This window comes from Rhinoderma darwinii, chromosome 3, assembly GCF_050947455.1.
Source record: "Rhinoderma darwinii isolate aRhiDar2 chromosome 3, aRhiDar2.hap1, whole genome shotgun sequence".
NCBI classification, from domain to species: Eukaryota; Metazoa; Chordata; class Amphibia; order Anura; family Rhinodermatidae; genus Rhinoderma; species Rhinoderma darwinii.
The window spans coordinates 11,278,327-11,295,335 of record NC_134689.1 but is presented as its reverse complement, the minus strand read 5'-3'; the positions used below and the strand labels follow the sequence as shown (position 1 = coordinate 11,295,335).

At 45.2% G+C, this 17,009-nt stretch overlaps 1 protein-coding gene across 4 annotated transcripts in view; it reads right to left on the bottom strand.

Moving 5' to 3' along the window:
• Window positions 1–17,009, bottom strand: part of BRAF (B-Raf proto-oncogene, serine/threonine kinase) — a 75,709-nt gene that overhangs the window by 35,986 nt on the left and 22,714 nt on the right. For 2 of the 4 annotated variants that reach the window (XM_075855873.1, XM_075855874.1), the window contains exons 8-17: window positions 13,525–13,678; window positions 12,627–12,666; window positions 6,772–6,891; window positions 4,930–5,069; window positions 4,727–4,844; window positions 4,020–4,104; window positions 2,058–2,234; window positions 1,924–1,970; window positions 1,542–1,660; window positions 1,021–1,152 (exon numbers count right to left, since the gene is read on the bottom strand). In XM_075855873.1, coding sequence (XP_075711988.1) covers window positions 1,021–1,152; window positions 1,542–1,660; window positions 1,924–1,970; window positions 2,058–2,234; window positions 4,020–4,104; window positions 4,727–4,844; window positions 4,930–5,069; window positions 6,772–6,891; window positions 12,627–12,666; window positions 13,525–13,678 — 1,132 coding nt within the window. The remainder of the gene's footprint in view (window positions 1–1,020; window positions 1,153–1,541; window positions 1,661–1,923; window positions 1,971–2,057; window positions 2,235–4,019; window positions 4,105–4,726; window positions 4,845–4,929; window positions 5,070–6,771; window positions 6,892–12,626; window positions 12,667–13,524; window positions 13,679–17,009) is intronic. The other 2 variants (XM_075855875.1, XM_075855877.1) reach the window with 1 other exon arrangement.

The window sequence follows — 17,009 nt, the reverse complement described above, 5'->3', positions numbered from 1 at the left end:
CAGCCATCACCCCGCTCCTGAGTCCCGACAGGTGTGCACGCATTTTCAGCAGGATGTGATACGACCAGCGCTGCAATAATGATTGCCGGCACTGAAAACAGAACATGGCGGACGCACTGCAAAACACCCCCATGTTCTGTAGTCAGTGCAGCGCCGGCCGCATCACATCATGCTATTCGCGTGTGCACACTGAATGTCAGGAACAGGGCAATGACTGTATTACACAGCCGCAGCCCCGCTCTAACGGGGGAGATCAGAGAAACCTCTCATCTCTAACGCTATTCCCCTGAATGCTGCAAACAAAGCTGACCGCAGCATTCAAGAGATAAATGAGATGGGGGAATGCCCTTTGGATCCCGTCACAGGGAATTCCTGTGACACGATCAAGGGACATACCATATATGGGCAGACAGCCCAGAGTCTATTGGAGGACCCCAGGGCTGTCTGACCATATTTCCTGTTAGGGCATGCTGAGGTATGTCCTAACAACTGCCTGTGTACTATCAGTATATAGATATATATACCAGGACATTAAAGTGTTTATGATGTTTACGCCGTTACAAAATAAAAACCGCTTTCTTTCACTTATTAATGTGAGGCACGAGGTGTTATAATGATTAATTTTGAACCTCCATGTGCCTCACATTAATAGTAATTAACCACATCATGTACATCACACATTAACCCAATGTTGTCCATCATGACTGAAGAACATGGGGTTAATTACTATTATGTGAGGCACACAGAGGTTCAAAATTCATCCAACCATGAGCCTCACATCAGAAAATTGAAGAACTTTTTTTTTATTATTATTATTATTATTGTTGGCAAAAGTATAGTTTTGGTATCGAGTATCGCAATACTACATGAAGTATCGGTATCGAAGTCCAAACTCTGGTATCGTGACAATCTTAACAGGGAATGGTGATTTTACCGCGACCAAGAGTGGCGGTGGAGCTCGTTCATTGGGCAATAGAAGCTCCCATTGTTTTAGGTAATATCCCGCGGGTGGTCTCTCACCTGGTCTCGGTTGTTTATATTCTGATAAGGTAGCTGCCCGGTCATTAATTCATATAAAACTACTCCAAAAGCGTAGACATCCGACTGAAAGCTGTAGGGATTCTTGTCCTGCATTCTAATCACCTCTGGGGCCTATAGAAAGAAAAAACGCCAGTAACAGAGGCAGAAGGAGACTTACACAGCAGTACTGATCCAGTCACTCAAAGGGGTTGTCTTACGAAGACAACCCCTGTCCAGATGCCCTTTTAGGACATATGGATGTCATAGATTGGGCCCTTGCTCGAGACCCCCTCCAGAAACAGCGCCACACTTGTCCATGGGCGGAGTTCGGTACAGCAGCTCAGCCCAATTCACTTGAATGGGGATGAACTGCAATACCAGTCTCAGCCCATGGACAAGAGTGGCGCTGTTCCTCTTAAAAAAAAATTTTTCAAAAAAAATTCTCATCCTCAACAACCCCATTAATAGATCAAATAAATATCTCGATTCATAGTAAGAAGATTCACACAACATGTTCTCACCATCCATAGAATGGAGCCCGATAACTGTTCAAACTGGTGAGAGCCGCTCCACCGAGACTTCACTGTCGCTAGGCCAAAGTCACCGATCTTTACCGTGAGGTCTTCATGAAGAAAAATATCTAGAAAGCATGGGGTTAAGGAGACATACGAACCCGACAGGAGGAGAAATACAAGACGGATCTGTGACTGAACCGAGTGTTATAAAGTATCTGCCTCGTGATTAGATGTCCTAAGAGGGGGATGGAGGGGCTACAACACAAGGCCTCCCACTTGAAGGACATCTGTGTAGTTCGTAGCTCCTAGATCCCCAATTAACCTTCCGCCATGTTTGAAGACCCTACAGGATCAATGGGAAGGTCCTGGAACGTCGGACAAAGGATACTATTGCTTTTCAGATCTCGGTGGATGATCGACTTGGCGTGCAAGTAGCTGAAAAGATAGAAAATATATATTACTGCAGCAAGAGCGAAGAAAGGAGAGAGAGGTGACCGGAGACGTCCTGGGAGAGCCACTTACTCCATGCCTTGTGCTGTCTGCCGTGCAATATCAATGAGCTTAATCATCTCAAATTTGGTCTCTATGATGTGAAGGTGGTGATAGAGGCTGGAGCCCTCACACCACTGGGTCACTATTGCCAACTGGGGTTTGGTGGAATAACCCATGAAAAGCAGGATGTTTACATGCCGTGTTTTCCTAGAAAGCAAAAGGGATCAGGTTAGTGGGAAGTTCAATAAACCTCAATGAGTTAAAGGTCCAATTATACGTCCCAATACGGGCTGTAAAAACGAGCGCCGGTCACAAGGAGCAATGATCGGTAACGTAAGGGGACGGTGCTCATTACTACAATCGCTCTTCCCTACACATTTCCATCACGTCGCCCGGTTTTCACAAGGAGATGTGATGCGGACAACGATAATATTTATTGCTGCGTAACTACAACCAGCTGATGAACGAGCGTTTGCCTAATCATTGGCCCACGTAAAATGGCCTTTACTGTCCTCCTCTACGGCCACTGACAAGGAGAACTACCTGGTTGTCCTAGGACACGTCCTCTATAGGTCAAGCTGGCTCCAGACATCTACAGTGCAGCCGCATATTAGAGTCCATATCACGGCCGCAATCCCTGGACCTCTTGGTAGAACCACCGGACAGATTCCGAAGAAAATATGGACACAAACGCATGTTGGAAGCCAGCCTAAGGCCTTGTTCGCACGGTGTGTATTAGACGCGTTTTACGTGCCGAAAAATAAAGCTTCCCATGGACATCAAAAACGCAGCGTGTAAAAAAAAAGCAGCGTCAGGTCAACTCTTAGCGTGCAAAACGCTCCTAATTTCCATAGTCAATGGGAGTCCTAATTACGCGCTCAAAAACGTGTCAACATCCATGCCTGGACATTAAAAAGTGCTTTGCAAAACGCTAGCATTTACAAGTATTTTTTTAGCACCGTGTGAACAAGGCCTTAGGCCTCATGCACACGACCGCAAAGGGTTTTTTTCTTGTCTAAAATACAGATCCAACAGATACACATCCATAGCGCCCTGCAATTGCGGTAGCGCCTATAGACGAGTCCGCGCTGCAATTGCGGACAGGAATAGGACGTGTTCTATATTTTGCAGATCATTTCTACAGCCCCGACACACATCCGTGAATATACGGAGAGGTGTCCGTGGCCTATAGAAATGAATGGAGCCGCAATTTCAGCCGTAATTATGGATGAAAACTACAGTTGTGCGCATGGGACACAAGGACATGCTCGAAGATCCTAAAGTACCGAGGATGATCAGATGGTATATCTTTATGCATGTGCTTGTAGAAGCGGAGAAGCCCAGCTCTTCTCCAGGAGTGAATACTTTTCGGCCCTTGCGTAATCATTGTAGAAAAAGTTCTGCAACTTTCCATTCTTTAATTTTTCACTATTTTCAAGATCGCTTAAGCGTAAACAAAAATATTTCCATTCACTGAAAGCAAGCAGAGGCCTAAAATTAAGTGCATCCGAGCTCTGTGTCCTAATGAGCCATGCAGCTGTGTCAGTGAAACATCAGGTTGGGTTTTCAAAGCATCTGAATGTAAATGTTTCCATTCACTAACAGCAAGCAGATCTTCAGAATGGTGAGGAATTGAAACAAATATATTACAATGATTCTGTACTTACACAATGAGCGGGTTGTACAGCTCGTGCTATAGTAAGAGAGAATCTGTCCCGACATGTCTTTTTTTAGTAAATACTTGTATTCCCACTGAAATAATTCTGGAGCGTCTTTATTTACTACTTTGTGCTTTTCCTCTGTTATTCCTCCTGGAAATGTATGAATAAATTTACAACTGGACGTTATTATTCCCCTTGTCGGGGGGCGTGTTCCTACATACTGACACTGTTAGTAGGATATACCTTACTAACATGGGTAGTGGTAACACCTAATTGTCAATTGATACATTTCCAGGAAGAATAACAGAGAGACTACAATGGAAATATTTACCTGAGCACTCCAACTTCATTTTTAAAGGCCTGTAGTTGCTGAGGCGTCGGTGCAGTTACATTCAACATTTTTACAGCTACATCACCTATGAAAATAGGGAAAAACGGTTATAACAGGATGGAAACGTGAAGCGGCACCATACACATTCCCCCATATGGCAATGCTTCAGACCGCACAGGGGGCTTGTGCCGACGACCGGATTCAGATAGGACAGATCCAAATACGTGGTCATGCATTTCAAGTGTTTTCACACAAGGCCTTTTATACGCAGAGTCGGCATAAAACAGACGAAAAAGCAGCAAAAAACAACAAAAAAACAAATCAAACCCCAAAAAAACAGCGTGCTCCACGGGATGATGGATCACAAACCATTTCCGAGTCTCCTGGAGAAGGGGAATTGGGTATTATACACCGCATTATGGCCCAGAAGGAACATGGTTGTGCGGATAAGGCCATATAAAAAGGTAACATCGCTTAATATCCCCCCCCCCCATACAAAAAAGGTTTTTAGCACTAGAGCAAAAAAAAATAAAAAAATATATAGAATTAAAAATAATTTTAAAAAAACAACCACCACCACCAGACTTCTGCTTGGTCCGGCCAATTTTCCATTTTGCGCTATTCTTGCCGTAAAGAGAACACAGATTCAACGGGATCAGCAAGATTCACATCAGAAAAGATTGAAATTGGTTAAAACCTGCACACACCATGCCACTTTCCCTTATACACCGTCCCAAAGGAACCCGATCCTATCCGCTGGCCAACTGTGATCTGCCCGTCAGGTATTTCCCAGTCGTCACTGGAGTCTCTGCGTCCGAGGGTTTTCTGTAAAATAAACGTCAGTCAGTCCCGCAGCTGCGCAGGTCACCGCCACACCGACGCTTTTTTATCGTTTTTCAAGCCGACTTACCATCCGACTCCGGTCTTCTGTGGAGGAAGAGGATGATTTGCGCTCTCTCTGTTGACCGGGGGATTTCTGGAGAGCCTTAACATTGGTGAGGGATCCGGGCAGGGAAGCTGGGGGGGTAGCGGATAAACCTGGGGTGGTGCCTGTCAGCACACAAGAAAGAGACATGAGAAACACATACAAAATCTGCAGCATGACAATGGGGGGGGGGGGGGGGGTTCTAAACTTGTGTGCGTGATGATCACTGGCAGTCAGTAACTGCTCATGGGGGCTTCCAATTAGGAGACCCCCGGGTGATCAGCTGCTGGAAAGGGACTGTTCGTATGGGAAGGCAAAAACAGTTTCAACTTCAGTCTGGTGCTGCCCCCTTGTGGCAGGATTGCCCAGCATAACTTTAAAGGGTAACTAAACTTTCAGAAAACTTTTGACATGTCATAAGTTTTGATTGGTGGGGGTCTGAGCTCGGAGATCGCCACCGATCGCTAACACGATGCGGAAGAAGTGCTCGGGTGAGCCGCTTGATTTCTAATCGGTTCTTCTCAGAAAGCAGATGTAACAGTGTACGGACTCAATAGAAAGTCTATGGGCCCGTACCGAGAAAAGCTGATCGCTAAAACTAAGCTGAGCCGCTTCAGTTCTGATCGGTGGGGGTCTCCGTGCTCAGACCCCCACCGATCACAACTTCTGACATGTCAGAAGTTTTCTGACAGTTTAGTCACACACTTTAAGGGCTGCTTAGTTATTGTAGAATCAAAAGTTTAGCAACTTTCTAATATACAATACGTCTGTTTGTTTTCAGTGAATAAAAACCAGTTGATCCTGTAAGGCGCAGGATGGGTTTCCAGCCTCTGGATTCAAACGAAGATAGTTTCTACTCACTGACAGCAAGGAGATAGTTGCATAAACTTTGTATTACACAACAAATAAGGCACGAGTCTGTCATGTGTCGCTTGAAGGTCATCCTACCTGCGGAAAGGGAGCAGCACTACTCCGAAGATATAATATACGTAAATGAGGCGTCCCTTTCCATCATACCGGCTATAGGATGCTACGCGAGGGGGTCACCAAAATTCATATGGAGCAGTGACTCCCCCTGTTTTGTGGCGGGATCTGTGGCGTTCCAAGGACGCACTACTGGTAATGGCGGCTAGTTTGCACTGCACATGGAGCATTGGAGAGGATGGGGAGCCGGTAGAGAAGCGGCCCTGTATCCGCTCCCTCCTGCTGCTTGTGTGGTTAAACGCAGCGGTTAATAGGGTTATGAATTAATTTTGGGGTCTGAGGAAAGAGTCCTGTGTAGTACTCGGGCATAAGGTTGGGAGGGAGGGGAAGTTTGGCCTATATAAAGGGGCAGGGCACACGCTCGCAAAAAGTTTGGACTGTCCATGATTTGTGGATCAGTGTTATGTCGTCTATACGGTTATCACAGAGGTCAATTAAGGGGGTCGCAGCGGTGACGTCACCACGGACTGAAAACCTGCTGCGCTCTGGTGATGTACGGTCTGTACGGAGAACGGGTTATGGCTCTGCAGGGTCTCTAGCTGGTTTGGGGGTTTCCTGATTTACTACGTGACATAGCAGCATGCACAATGGAAATACAGACACGTGGTGACATGTAGCCTGGAAAGTTAGTGACAGAAAAAGAAGGGACAATGTGAGATTCCTCATGCAGCGGGACTGTGCTTTGTAATATACACAGGGTACAATAAAAACACACATAACTAGTCAAAAATAAAATCCAGCGTAGTCTGTGTGCGAGACGTGGAATAAACAGCACCATCAGGGGGGCAAATTTTAAAAGGTAGGTTTATTTAAAGAAAAAAAAAAAAAAAAAAGCCCAACTACCTCTGCAAACTGGGTCAGACTCAAAATCAAAGACTATTTCACTGGGGAGAGAATGGAGGAGTGGGCTGGGGTTCCGAGAGTGGTATTTCCGAAGGCAGCGGGCCGGCTGGACCTGGGGGGCTGCGGGAGAAACACAGGCATAAAGAAGGCAAAATAAAAAAAGAACGGAGAATGGGGGTGGGGGAGGGGAGTAAAGAGTAGAAAAGGGGATCAAAATGTAGTAGTGGGAAGAGGGGAGAAAAAGTTTGAGTGGGAGGGCAGAATTAACAAAAGACATAATTAGAAAAATATTCCCAATAAGCAGACATAAAAATCAGCAGTTTTAAACTCTGGCCAATTACATAGAAGCGAAGGGGGGGGGGGGGGTCACACCTACAGAATATGACACACTTAATAAAAGGGAAGGTCCACCTTTGCAGGCAATTTTTTATATTGCAACTTTGTAAAAAAACAAAACCAAAAGAAAATAAATACGTTTTGTGTATACAGCTCCTATGCAGACCTAGGCTTCCATGGTTACAGACTAAAAACAAACCCTGTGTAGTCATCATGGGTCGCCTACTTCTTAGGGTATATTCACACGGCCTATTTTCAGTCGTTTTTCGGGCCGTAAACGCCCCCGAAAAGTGGCTAAAAATAGGGAGGCTGAACACCTCCAAACATCTGCCCATTGATTTCAAATGGGAAAATGGGCGTTCCATTCCTCGCAAAAAGAAGGGCATGTCACGTCTTGGGCTGTTTTTCATTGGGTCAATAGAAAAACAGCTCCAAAAATGGCCGTAAAAACACAGCAAAAAAACGCCTGATGCATAAAAAAAAAATGGCTGAAAATCAGGGGCTGTTTTCCCTTGAAAACAGCTCCACATTTTACAGCCGTTTTTTGTTAAGTGTGTGAACATAGCCTTACAATTATACTTTCGAAAAAGTTGCAAGCAGATGGAGAGAACTGCAGGATCAGACTACACAGGGTTTGATTGTAGTCTGTAACCATGGAGACACATAGGTCTGCGTTGTAACGGAATACAAAAAACAAAGTTGTTTTTTTGTTTTAAATCAAGACCATTTGGCTAATTTTTTATTTTAGATGCATCTGAAACGAATAATAATATAAATAAATTGGTTGCAAAAGTATACACACCCTTTAAAGACAATTAAAATGCAGTTATTTCTGGAAAAGGCAGGTGACAACAGATACGTTCACCATCTAATTCCCAGACTCCTGAATGCCTAGCTCAGATCAGTTAACGAAGAGTTTTTTTAACGCGATTTTGACGCGGAAACATCGGGGAAAAAATAAAAAAAAGCATGCTCTTTCTTGCCGCGGTCCCGCCTCTGACATCAATGGGAGGCAGAGAAATCGTTTTTCACTGTTTTTTGCCCGCAGAGCTCAACAGCCTTTGGCGAAAAACGCTGCAAAACTCACGGCAAGAAAGTGCAGGCTGGTAAAAATCTGCCTCACATTTCCTGAATGCCCACAAAAAAACAAACTGTGTGAACAGAGCCTTATACCGATACACATCCTCCTCCTCCATCACGGGGCCCTAAGAGCCCTTTCACATCAAATCTTTCAAACATCCAGCGAGATCCTCACCCTAAGGCCTTATTCACACGGACATCAAAACGGATACGTTTTACAATGGGGCCGTTCACACGTCATCCAGCTTTTCTAGAAACAGCTGAATAGGATTTTTCCTAATGACTCAATTTATTTATAATGGGTGGGGGGGAGGGGGTCAAAATTTGTTATTCTATTCTAGAGAATCGGGGGGGGGGGGGGGGGGGGTCAAAATTTGTATTAAAAGGGGTTAAATATTTAATAAGAATAAATGAAATGGGATACACCAGCTGGTAAATTATAGCTCCCTATGTATTGGATTCCTAATCGAGTGGCCAGAATGGCCGGTATTTTACTGGTCGTGACTGGCAGGAAGTCTGGGAACCGGATGCACCAAGACCACGAGGACACAGACAAAGACAATCTTACTTAACAGCTAATGATGAATACGCATGAGGAGGTGAATTCATGTTGTACCGCTTGAGTTAGAATTACCGGGGTTGACCAGGATTAGAAAAACATGGTTGATTTCTTTAAAAAAAAAACAGCACCACATCTATCTACAGGTCGAGTGTGGTATTGCAGCTCAGCCCCATTCACATCAAAAGAAGCAAAGCCGCAATACCAGACACAACCCGTGGACAGATGTAGCGTGGTTTCTGAAAGAAAGCAGCCATGTTTTCCTAATCCTTGACAACCCCATTAAAGAGGACTCGTCTGCGCTCCTGACAGATCTGATTTAGTAAATACTTGCATTTCCGGAGAACCTTTTCTTAGAACTTTGCATGGTGCCCTTCCTCTGTTATTCCTCCTGGAAATGTATGACTGAACTGACAAGTAAGCGCCCCTTGTTTTTTTTAATCAGTTCAATTTTATTCAACAAACTTCACATTATTACAGGTCATTGTACGTTCTCATACAGTGTATAAGCAAATTTCAACAGACCCAATTATTTATATCCAACCAAACATTCCCTTCCCCCCAACTCCCCCTTGTATCCCCCCAGCCGGTCTTCTCAGTACCACTTTTCCAATCCTCTCTCCTTCTCTTCCCCTTTTCCATTCCCCATCCTACGCCTGCTCTCCGTATGTACCCCCCCGTCAGTGGCCCTATACCTGAACATGTGACCTTAGTGTCATTAGCTCCGCAGAAGCATACCCAGATTGATCAATCCACCTAGCCCATTGTTTTTCAAATTTGCCCCTGGACCCCCTCTTGGAGTATATCCTATATTCCATCAGAACCTGTGAGTTAAGTGCCCCTATGATTTCTTGTTTTGATGGTGACTCCGCATCCAGCCAGTGCTTTGCTATTCCTTTCCTAACTTGATACAGTATTTTAGCGATTGCCAACCCTGACATCCTATCTCCCCCCAAATCTCCAACATACCCTAGCAGCATTACCACAGGATCCCATGGAATCTGTACCTCAAACACTCTCCCCACTAGCTCCAATATTTCCGTCCACAGAATCCCCAACCTCCCGCATGTCCAGAACATATGAAGGATGTCTGCTTTTTTCCTCCGGGCACCTAGGGCACTTGGCATCTGCTCTTAATCCCATTTGTTTCAGCACCCACGGGGTCCTATACACCCTATGTATCAGAAACAACTGCGATCTTCGTTGTGCTACATTAATGGACAAAGTACATGTTGCTGCCAATACCGCCTCCCAGTGGTCTGTCGGAATAGGACCCACATCCCTCTCCCATACAGCTTTCACTGGTGCCATAGGATCTCCCAGATGTTCCACCAATAACCTGCGATAAACCAATGAAATTAATCCTTTTGACGTTACTGCTTTTGCAATATGTTCCAACACCCCCGCGGCATGTATTGTCATGTCTACACTGACCGCTTGTGTCTGCACAGCGTGCCGAATCTGCAGGTACTGATAGAACATGCGGGAGTCCAGCTGAAACTCCTCCCTTATTTGCTGAAAGGATTTGAGTATGTCTCCCTCGTACAACTGGCTCAATCGTATTATGCCTTGCTGCTCCCACCCCTGCATCCCTTCCAATTTACCCAATTCCCCCAGATAAGCATTCCTCCAGAGCGGTGTATATTTAGTGCACTCTCCTATCCCCAGCAATTGCTTGCACTGCCACCACACCTTGTGAATGAGAAGCAGAGTGGGTCTGGTACTCGCCATCCGTTTATAGCTGTGCGCTTCCAGTCCTACCAACGGGTTCTCCCCCCCCCCCAGATATGATAGGATGCGCGCACTGGACCCCCATGTCTCTTCCTGCTCCCACCCCCAGAAATGCTGACATTGGGCAGCTAAATAATACACCCAAGCATTGGGAACAGCCAGGCCCCCCTCCTCTTTCGGCAGCTGTAATTTCTCCAGTTTAATCCTAGGTACCCCCTTCTTCCATACTAGGTCCCTAAAAAGGTTATGCAACCTCCTGAACCAATATTTGGGGATCCATACCGGGGAGTTATGTAGGACATACAGCACCTGGGGCATGAGGATCATTTTAATCAGATTCGTCCTACCCAGAGCCGATAGCGGTAACTTATTCCACGCCTCTACTTTGGCTTTTATCGTTGTTAACAGTGGCATTACATTAAGGGACATATAATCCTGTGCTTTCGCCGTCACCCTAACCCCCAAATACTTAAACTCCGTGACCACCGGTATCTCCACCTCCTCCTCCCCAGTCTGGATAACCCCCGGGTCCATAAGCATTAGAGCCGATTTTGACCAATTAATGAGTAATCCTGAATATTTCCCAAACCGCTTAATTAGGGCCATCACTAACGGTAGAGTGCGCTCGGTATCCGCCATGAATAGCAGCATATCGTCTGCGTATAATGCAATTCGTTCCTCCACCCCCCCATATCTCAACCCCTGAATATGTTCATGTTGTCTCACTGCGCACGCCAAGGGTTCCACCGCCAACAACAATGGAGATAATGGACATCCCTGACGCGTTCCCCGCTCCAGCGCAAACCGATCCGATAGCACCCCATTCACCCTTATCTTTGCTGTCGGGGCTACGTATAACAACTTTACCCATTTTATATAATTAGGGCCAAATCCCATTTTCTCCAGAACTGACCACAAATATTTCCACTCCACGCAATCGAATGCTTTAGCCGCGTCTAAGGACATTATGGCTCTCCCCCCACGATTATCCGGCAGAACTTGTAAATTCAAGAACAGCCGTCTCAGATTCACCGCCGTCGACTTGGATGGCATAAAGCCGGCCTGATCTCCATGTACCACCCCAGCCACTACTTTAGCTAGTCTAAGCGCCAATACTTTCGCCATGATTTTAATATCCGCCGTCAGTAGAGAAACTGGTCTATAGGAGCCCGGGAGCTGAGGATCCTTCCCCTCTTTAGGCAGAACGACTATAGTTGCTTCGTACATTGTTTCCGGAAGCCGCCCCCTATCAAAACTATCTAAAAGAGTGGCCAATAACTGCGGTGCGAGCTCCTCCCCATATTCCTTAAAAACTTCCACCGGAAGACCATCCGGCCCCGGTGCCTTTTCACTGGCCAGTATCCCTATGGCTGCCTGGAGCTCCTCCAGAGATATGGGCTCCTCCAATGTCCCTCTCTCCTCCCCTCCCAACCTGGGAAGTTCTATCTCCCCTATATACTCTTCCAGCTGCTGAGGCGTGTGCTCTGCCCTAGAGGCATACAAATCCGAGTAGAACTGCTGAAACACTTTCAAAATCTGTCCTGTATCCGTCTCCAACTTCCCCCCCTCCCCTTTAATAGTGTGTATGTAATTATTCTCCCTCTGAGCCTGCGCCATCCTTGCCAGTAACCGTCCAGTGGTTTCCCCCTCCTCATAATATTGGCGTTTTAAGAACATCCTTTTGTTATCTGCCCTCTCCAACTGATGCTGTTTTAACAACCGCTGCGCCTCCACCCAATGCTTCAGTGTGTCTGGTGTGTTATCTATTATATGTAGCCTTTCTGTCTCCGTTACCCTTTCCAACAGCGCTTCTCCTAATTGTCTAGACCGTGTTTTTACTGCCGAAATGTGCTGGATGAACACCCCTCTCAGCCATGCCTTCATCGCGTCCCACAGTATCTCTTGCGGTACCGTTCCCGAATTGAATTGAAAGTATTCCTTTATGAGGTCTAAAATTTGTTTATGATCATAAGCGCCCCTTGTTAATAGGGTATGTCCTTACACAATGGGAATGGTAACGTCCAGTTGTCAAATTATTGAAACATTTGTCGTGGGGAATACAAGTATTTACTACAACAGACACGTCAGGAGCGGTGACAGGTCCTGTTTAATATATTCAAAGACCAGATACACTTATATATTCACTTACCTCCCTCGCTGCGCTGAAGGCCCTGGTCCCGGATTAAGTCCTAGAAGAGATGAGAGAAGGACATACGCGTTTCTATAAAAGTTTTGGGACATACTCTGGCCATAGATATTGGAGGACGGTGGTGATGGAGCCCAGATACAGTGGAGCATCCATACATGTCCTGGACCTGGTACTGCAGCACTTATGGAGTCTGGAACACCACTTAAAAGATCTTTGGTGCTCCAGAAATTACGGTGGGCCATATCTGCCGATTGGGACTGCGTAGGGGTGGGGGGGGGGGGGGGGTCAGATTCCCACATTGATGGCCTATGCCAAGCACAGACCAATAGTGGGAATTCCTGGAAACCCCTTTAATATTCAGTCATCAACCTTTGATCTTTAAGAGCAGGGTCCACCTATATTCTCCTACAGTCCCTGCAGGATCAACTGGCCATGTCTAACTAAAGGGACTATCACATCTATGGAGAGCAGACATAACTAGTCAATTCCCCATAGAGAATACACTAACAAAACATTGTCTCCTGTAAGTTAAAGAACGTTGTCAGCTTTATGTGCTAAAGCTTAATCATTATATAAGAAAAAGTTCTGCAGCTTTCTAATATACTTGGAGTTTATATCCCTCATCCCTATTAAAATCTCTGCTTGCGGTCAGTGAATGGGAATTTTCTGGTTTACATCTAGAGGCTAAACATCAGAGCACACCTGATACAGCTCAGAGATGAGAGTTTGTTACAATTATAGACAGTCACTGATACTTTGTTACAATGTATCAGTGTCCGTAATACGTATCATAGGATTTCCTAGACTGGATTTAATATTCAAGGTCACGATACAACCATTAGTAAATATGGGTTGTGGGCTACTACCCTGAATATTTTGGTCCAATCTGGTCACTTACATCGATGTTAACAGGCTCAATGGTGTTGATGTGAACATTGGGGGCAGATGACGACCGATCTCGCTGGCCAAACTGGTTTCTGTGGTCTTCATCGGCAGGTCGGAACGGCTGGGGAATGGGAATGGACTTGGACGGAGAACTACTTGGGAGACCTCTAGAAGGGGAAAAAAAAAAAAATATATATAAATTTATTGTAAATTCAGTGCTGGCACCGGAGGAAAAAAAGCGGGAAATGCATTAGCTCCTCGAGCAACAGATGGAAAATAACCCCTGAACTGGGGTCCCGATTGGGAGATTTAATGGGCAATTCAATATATTGTACCCACTTACTGCACGGCTTTATGAACGGAAACCTACCAGAAGGTGCTTATAAGGGGCTGTCAAGTGAACATGAAAATTGATAAAATGTCAATCAATATGCTGAATATGATCACTTGAAGTCACAGGTCCAAAGCCTGAGGCTGCACTACTGAGAGACTAGGATGACAACATATCAGATTCTTTCAGTAGTGCAGCCTCAGGCTTTGGGCCTGCAACTTAATGTGTTAACATCTCAGCAAACGTCTTGAGGAGCAGAGGGAGCTCTTTGAAATCTAGTTTTGGTTAACAGTAAAAATGTAGGAGGCTAAACGACTGTGTAGTAAAATTCCTCTAATCCGGCATTAACTGGGGCCAGTAACCTGCTGGGATAGCGTACAGAGTTATTGGAACTTCGAATATGGATGGGTACAAACGATATATGTACTCGGTGCTAAAAACATGGATTGGCCTCTACATTGTCACTCCCAGTTGTATCAGTACAATGACTATTACTGGATGCCGATAAATAGACTGGCTCCTTTGAGCGACTGCTATTAAACTAGGGGAGTGAAGGCTATGTACACCTTTACACTGAAATGTTTATTTTTTTTACTCTTCATTTGATTCCTAAATTCCAAATTAAGAATAATTTTAATTAGTCCTGATTACAAATTTACTAAAATGTTGCTGCTGTAAAGTCCGGTACGTAGCTGCTTGTCCTGCAGCTTCTGACGTAGACCCAATAGCACAATGCTCCTGTTGTAGGCTGACATCATCTGCTTTCCCCCCGCTCTTTAAGTGTTAGGGTATGTGCACACACACTAATTACGTCCGTATTTGACGGACGTATTTCGGCCGCAAGTCCTGGACCGAACACAGTGCAGGGAGCCGGGCTCCTAGCATCATACTTATGTACGATGCTAGGAGTCCCTGCCTCGCTGCAGGACAACTGTCCCGTACTGTAATCATGTTTTCAGTACGGGACAGTTGTCCTGCAGCGAGGCAGGGACTCCTAGCATCGTACATAAGTATGATGCTAGGAGCCCGGCTCCCTGCACTGTGTTCGGTCCGGGACTTGCGGCCGAAATACGTCCGTCAATTACGGACGTAATTAGTGTGTGTGCACATACCCTTAGGGATATCAGCAGGAAGGGGAGGATGTAGTACAGCTCAGAGAGGGGAAAAAGCATCCAAGTCTTTATGGAAGGCTGATAACACAGGCTGAGAGTAGATAGGGAGGTAAGCACACACACGGCAATCTACAGGGTGAGAGATCACACAGGCTGTATATCAGTATACAGGGAGCGGAGAAAACCCACAGACACTTTGCAGGGGGAAATCCCACAATCTTCAGCATCAGTGTTCATCAACAAAAGAGAAGAGATCCCTTATGGACTGTAGAAGAAGAAGAAGAAGAAGAAGGAGTGAGCAGTACAAGGATGAAGCTGTGCTTATACATGAAAACTATTGAAAAACAGCAGCATCCTGGACACACAGAACTCACATGCAGCATGTATTACTGGAGGGACACGTCCACATGAGAAAAGTCTGAAACTAGGAGCAGGTTGTACACTGCATATCAGGAGGTCTAAAAACGGTTAGAATCTAAAACTTCGTAAAACTAGAACTGAACGCTCCTTGAGGACAAGGGGCTGCAGCATGGAGGACATGTGTAATGAGACTGCAGTGAAGTATGGGCTCGTCAGCACTGAAGAATGAGATATGGGTCCGCAGGTTCCACTGTCTAATGAAATCAGGTGACCGGGAACTCGAGCTGTCACGGTGATAAATTAGAATGTTGCTGCAATGATTCAAACTTAATACGATCTCCTCTATAATGGCTGCACTTCATTATGTCTGTCCTAGAAAGATGAGCAGCTTTTTGCTGAACACAGAGCGTGGAACTCCAAAAGTTAGTGGAGGACGGTCAAAGAACAAAAAAAAGTAACACGGGGGGTATTCATCTGTTTGCAAATATCAATAAAGTTTATTTTTTTAAAGGGGCTCTCCGCTACTTCTTAGAGGGGTCTCTTGAATGTAAGGTGATCACAGTGACCCCCTGCTGGAACCCACATTGATCAGATGTAATCCGCAGGGAAACCTGGCAGTAAGTGTGAAAATTCAGCACATCAGATGCGAACAGGAATTCAGGAGCAAAGCTACAAAACCGGGTGTATCCTGCCACTAAATCTACCGCTCAGCCAAGTCGCGTGATATCATGGGTTGTCGCTGCTAGTGTTACTCTATGGCGGCGCACGAGATCACATGCGTACATGCAATTCCAAGCAACTGCTGCATTTACGTGTGTGACCTCGATCACCGATTTCTATAAAACAGTAGAAATATTTGCCACAGAAGTGCAGGTGTGTCCTGGGAAAAAAAAAAAAAAGACTGCCTAAGGACCGAAATGCAGACCCCACAGGTACCACGTGAGCCTCCGCCCACTGGCCTTAAAGTCTATGTACAACTTCAAATTGCAATTATCAGTGTGATTAGTGTAACTTTCTAAATAGTTTATTAAAAAAAGTTTACTTTTTTAGATAGATGTTATGTATTTTCTAAAAATTGCCTTTTAAAGGTTTACATAGCCTTTAAGAAACGAAAAAGTATAGACTTGCAAAAACGCAACAAAACGCCCCACCCCAAAAAAAAAAAAAAAGTTTTATATAAATACAACCCAAGACAAGTGATTGTTAGTATAGAAGATGTATAGCCAATAGGAGTTGGGTCCGGATTTGCATTAATAAATTTGCATAGCATCTGATGTTGATCTTTACAAGCCACAGTCTGCCAAGCCAGGTGTCCAGAGCACAGGATCACAGGGACACGAGCAGCTGAAAGGGATCAATCGCTTCAAAGTTTAGAGACTCAAAATAGATGTAAAGAGCAAAAAGTGAATAGTACAAAAATGGAAAGCAAAACCTTTGGACAATCCCGACTTGTTAGAAGGATCCTTAATAAGCTGATCACCAAGTATCCCCCTACTGGGACCCCCAGAGATCGGTTGTGATCTGTGGGGACTCCTGGCGGTAAGTGTTTTGTTTCCCTGCAGCGCCACCACAGGGGAAATTAATCAATACACACTACTCATTGAATTCAGTGTGTTGTCGGTGTAATACAGGACAGGTCCTCCAGCGTGAGAGACTCTCTTTGTCACCGTTCTCCCCTTTGATCAAGAGATGAGG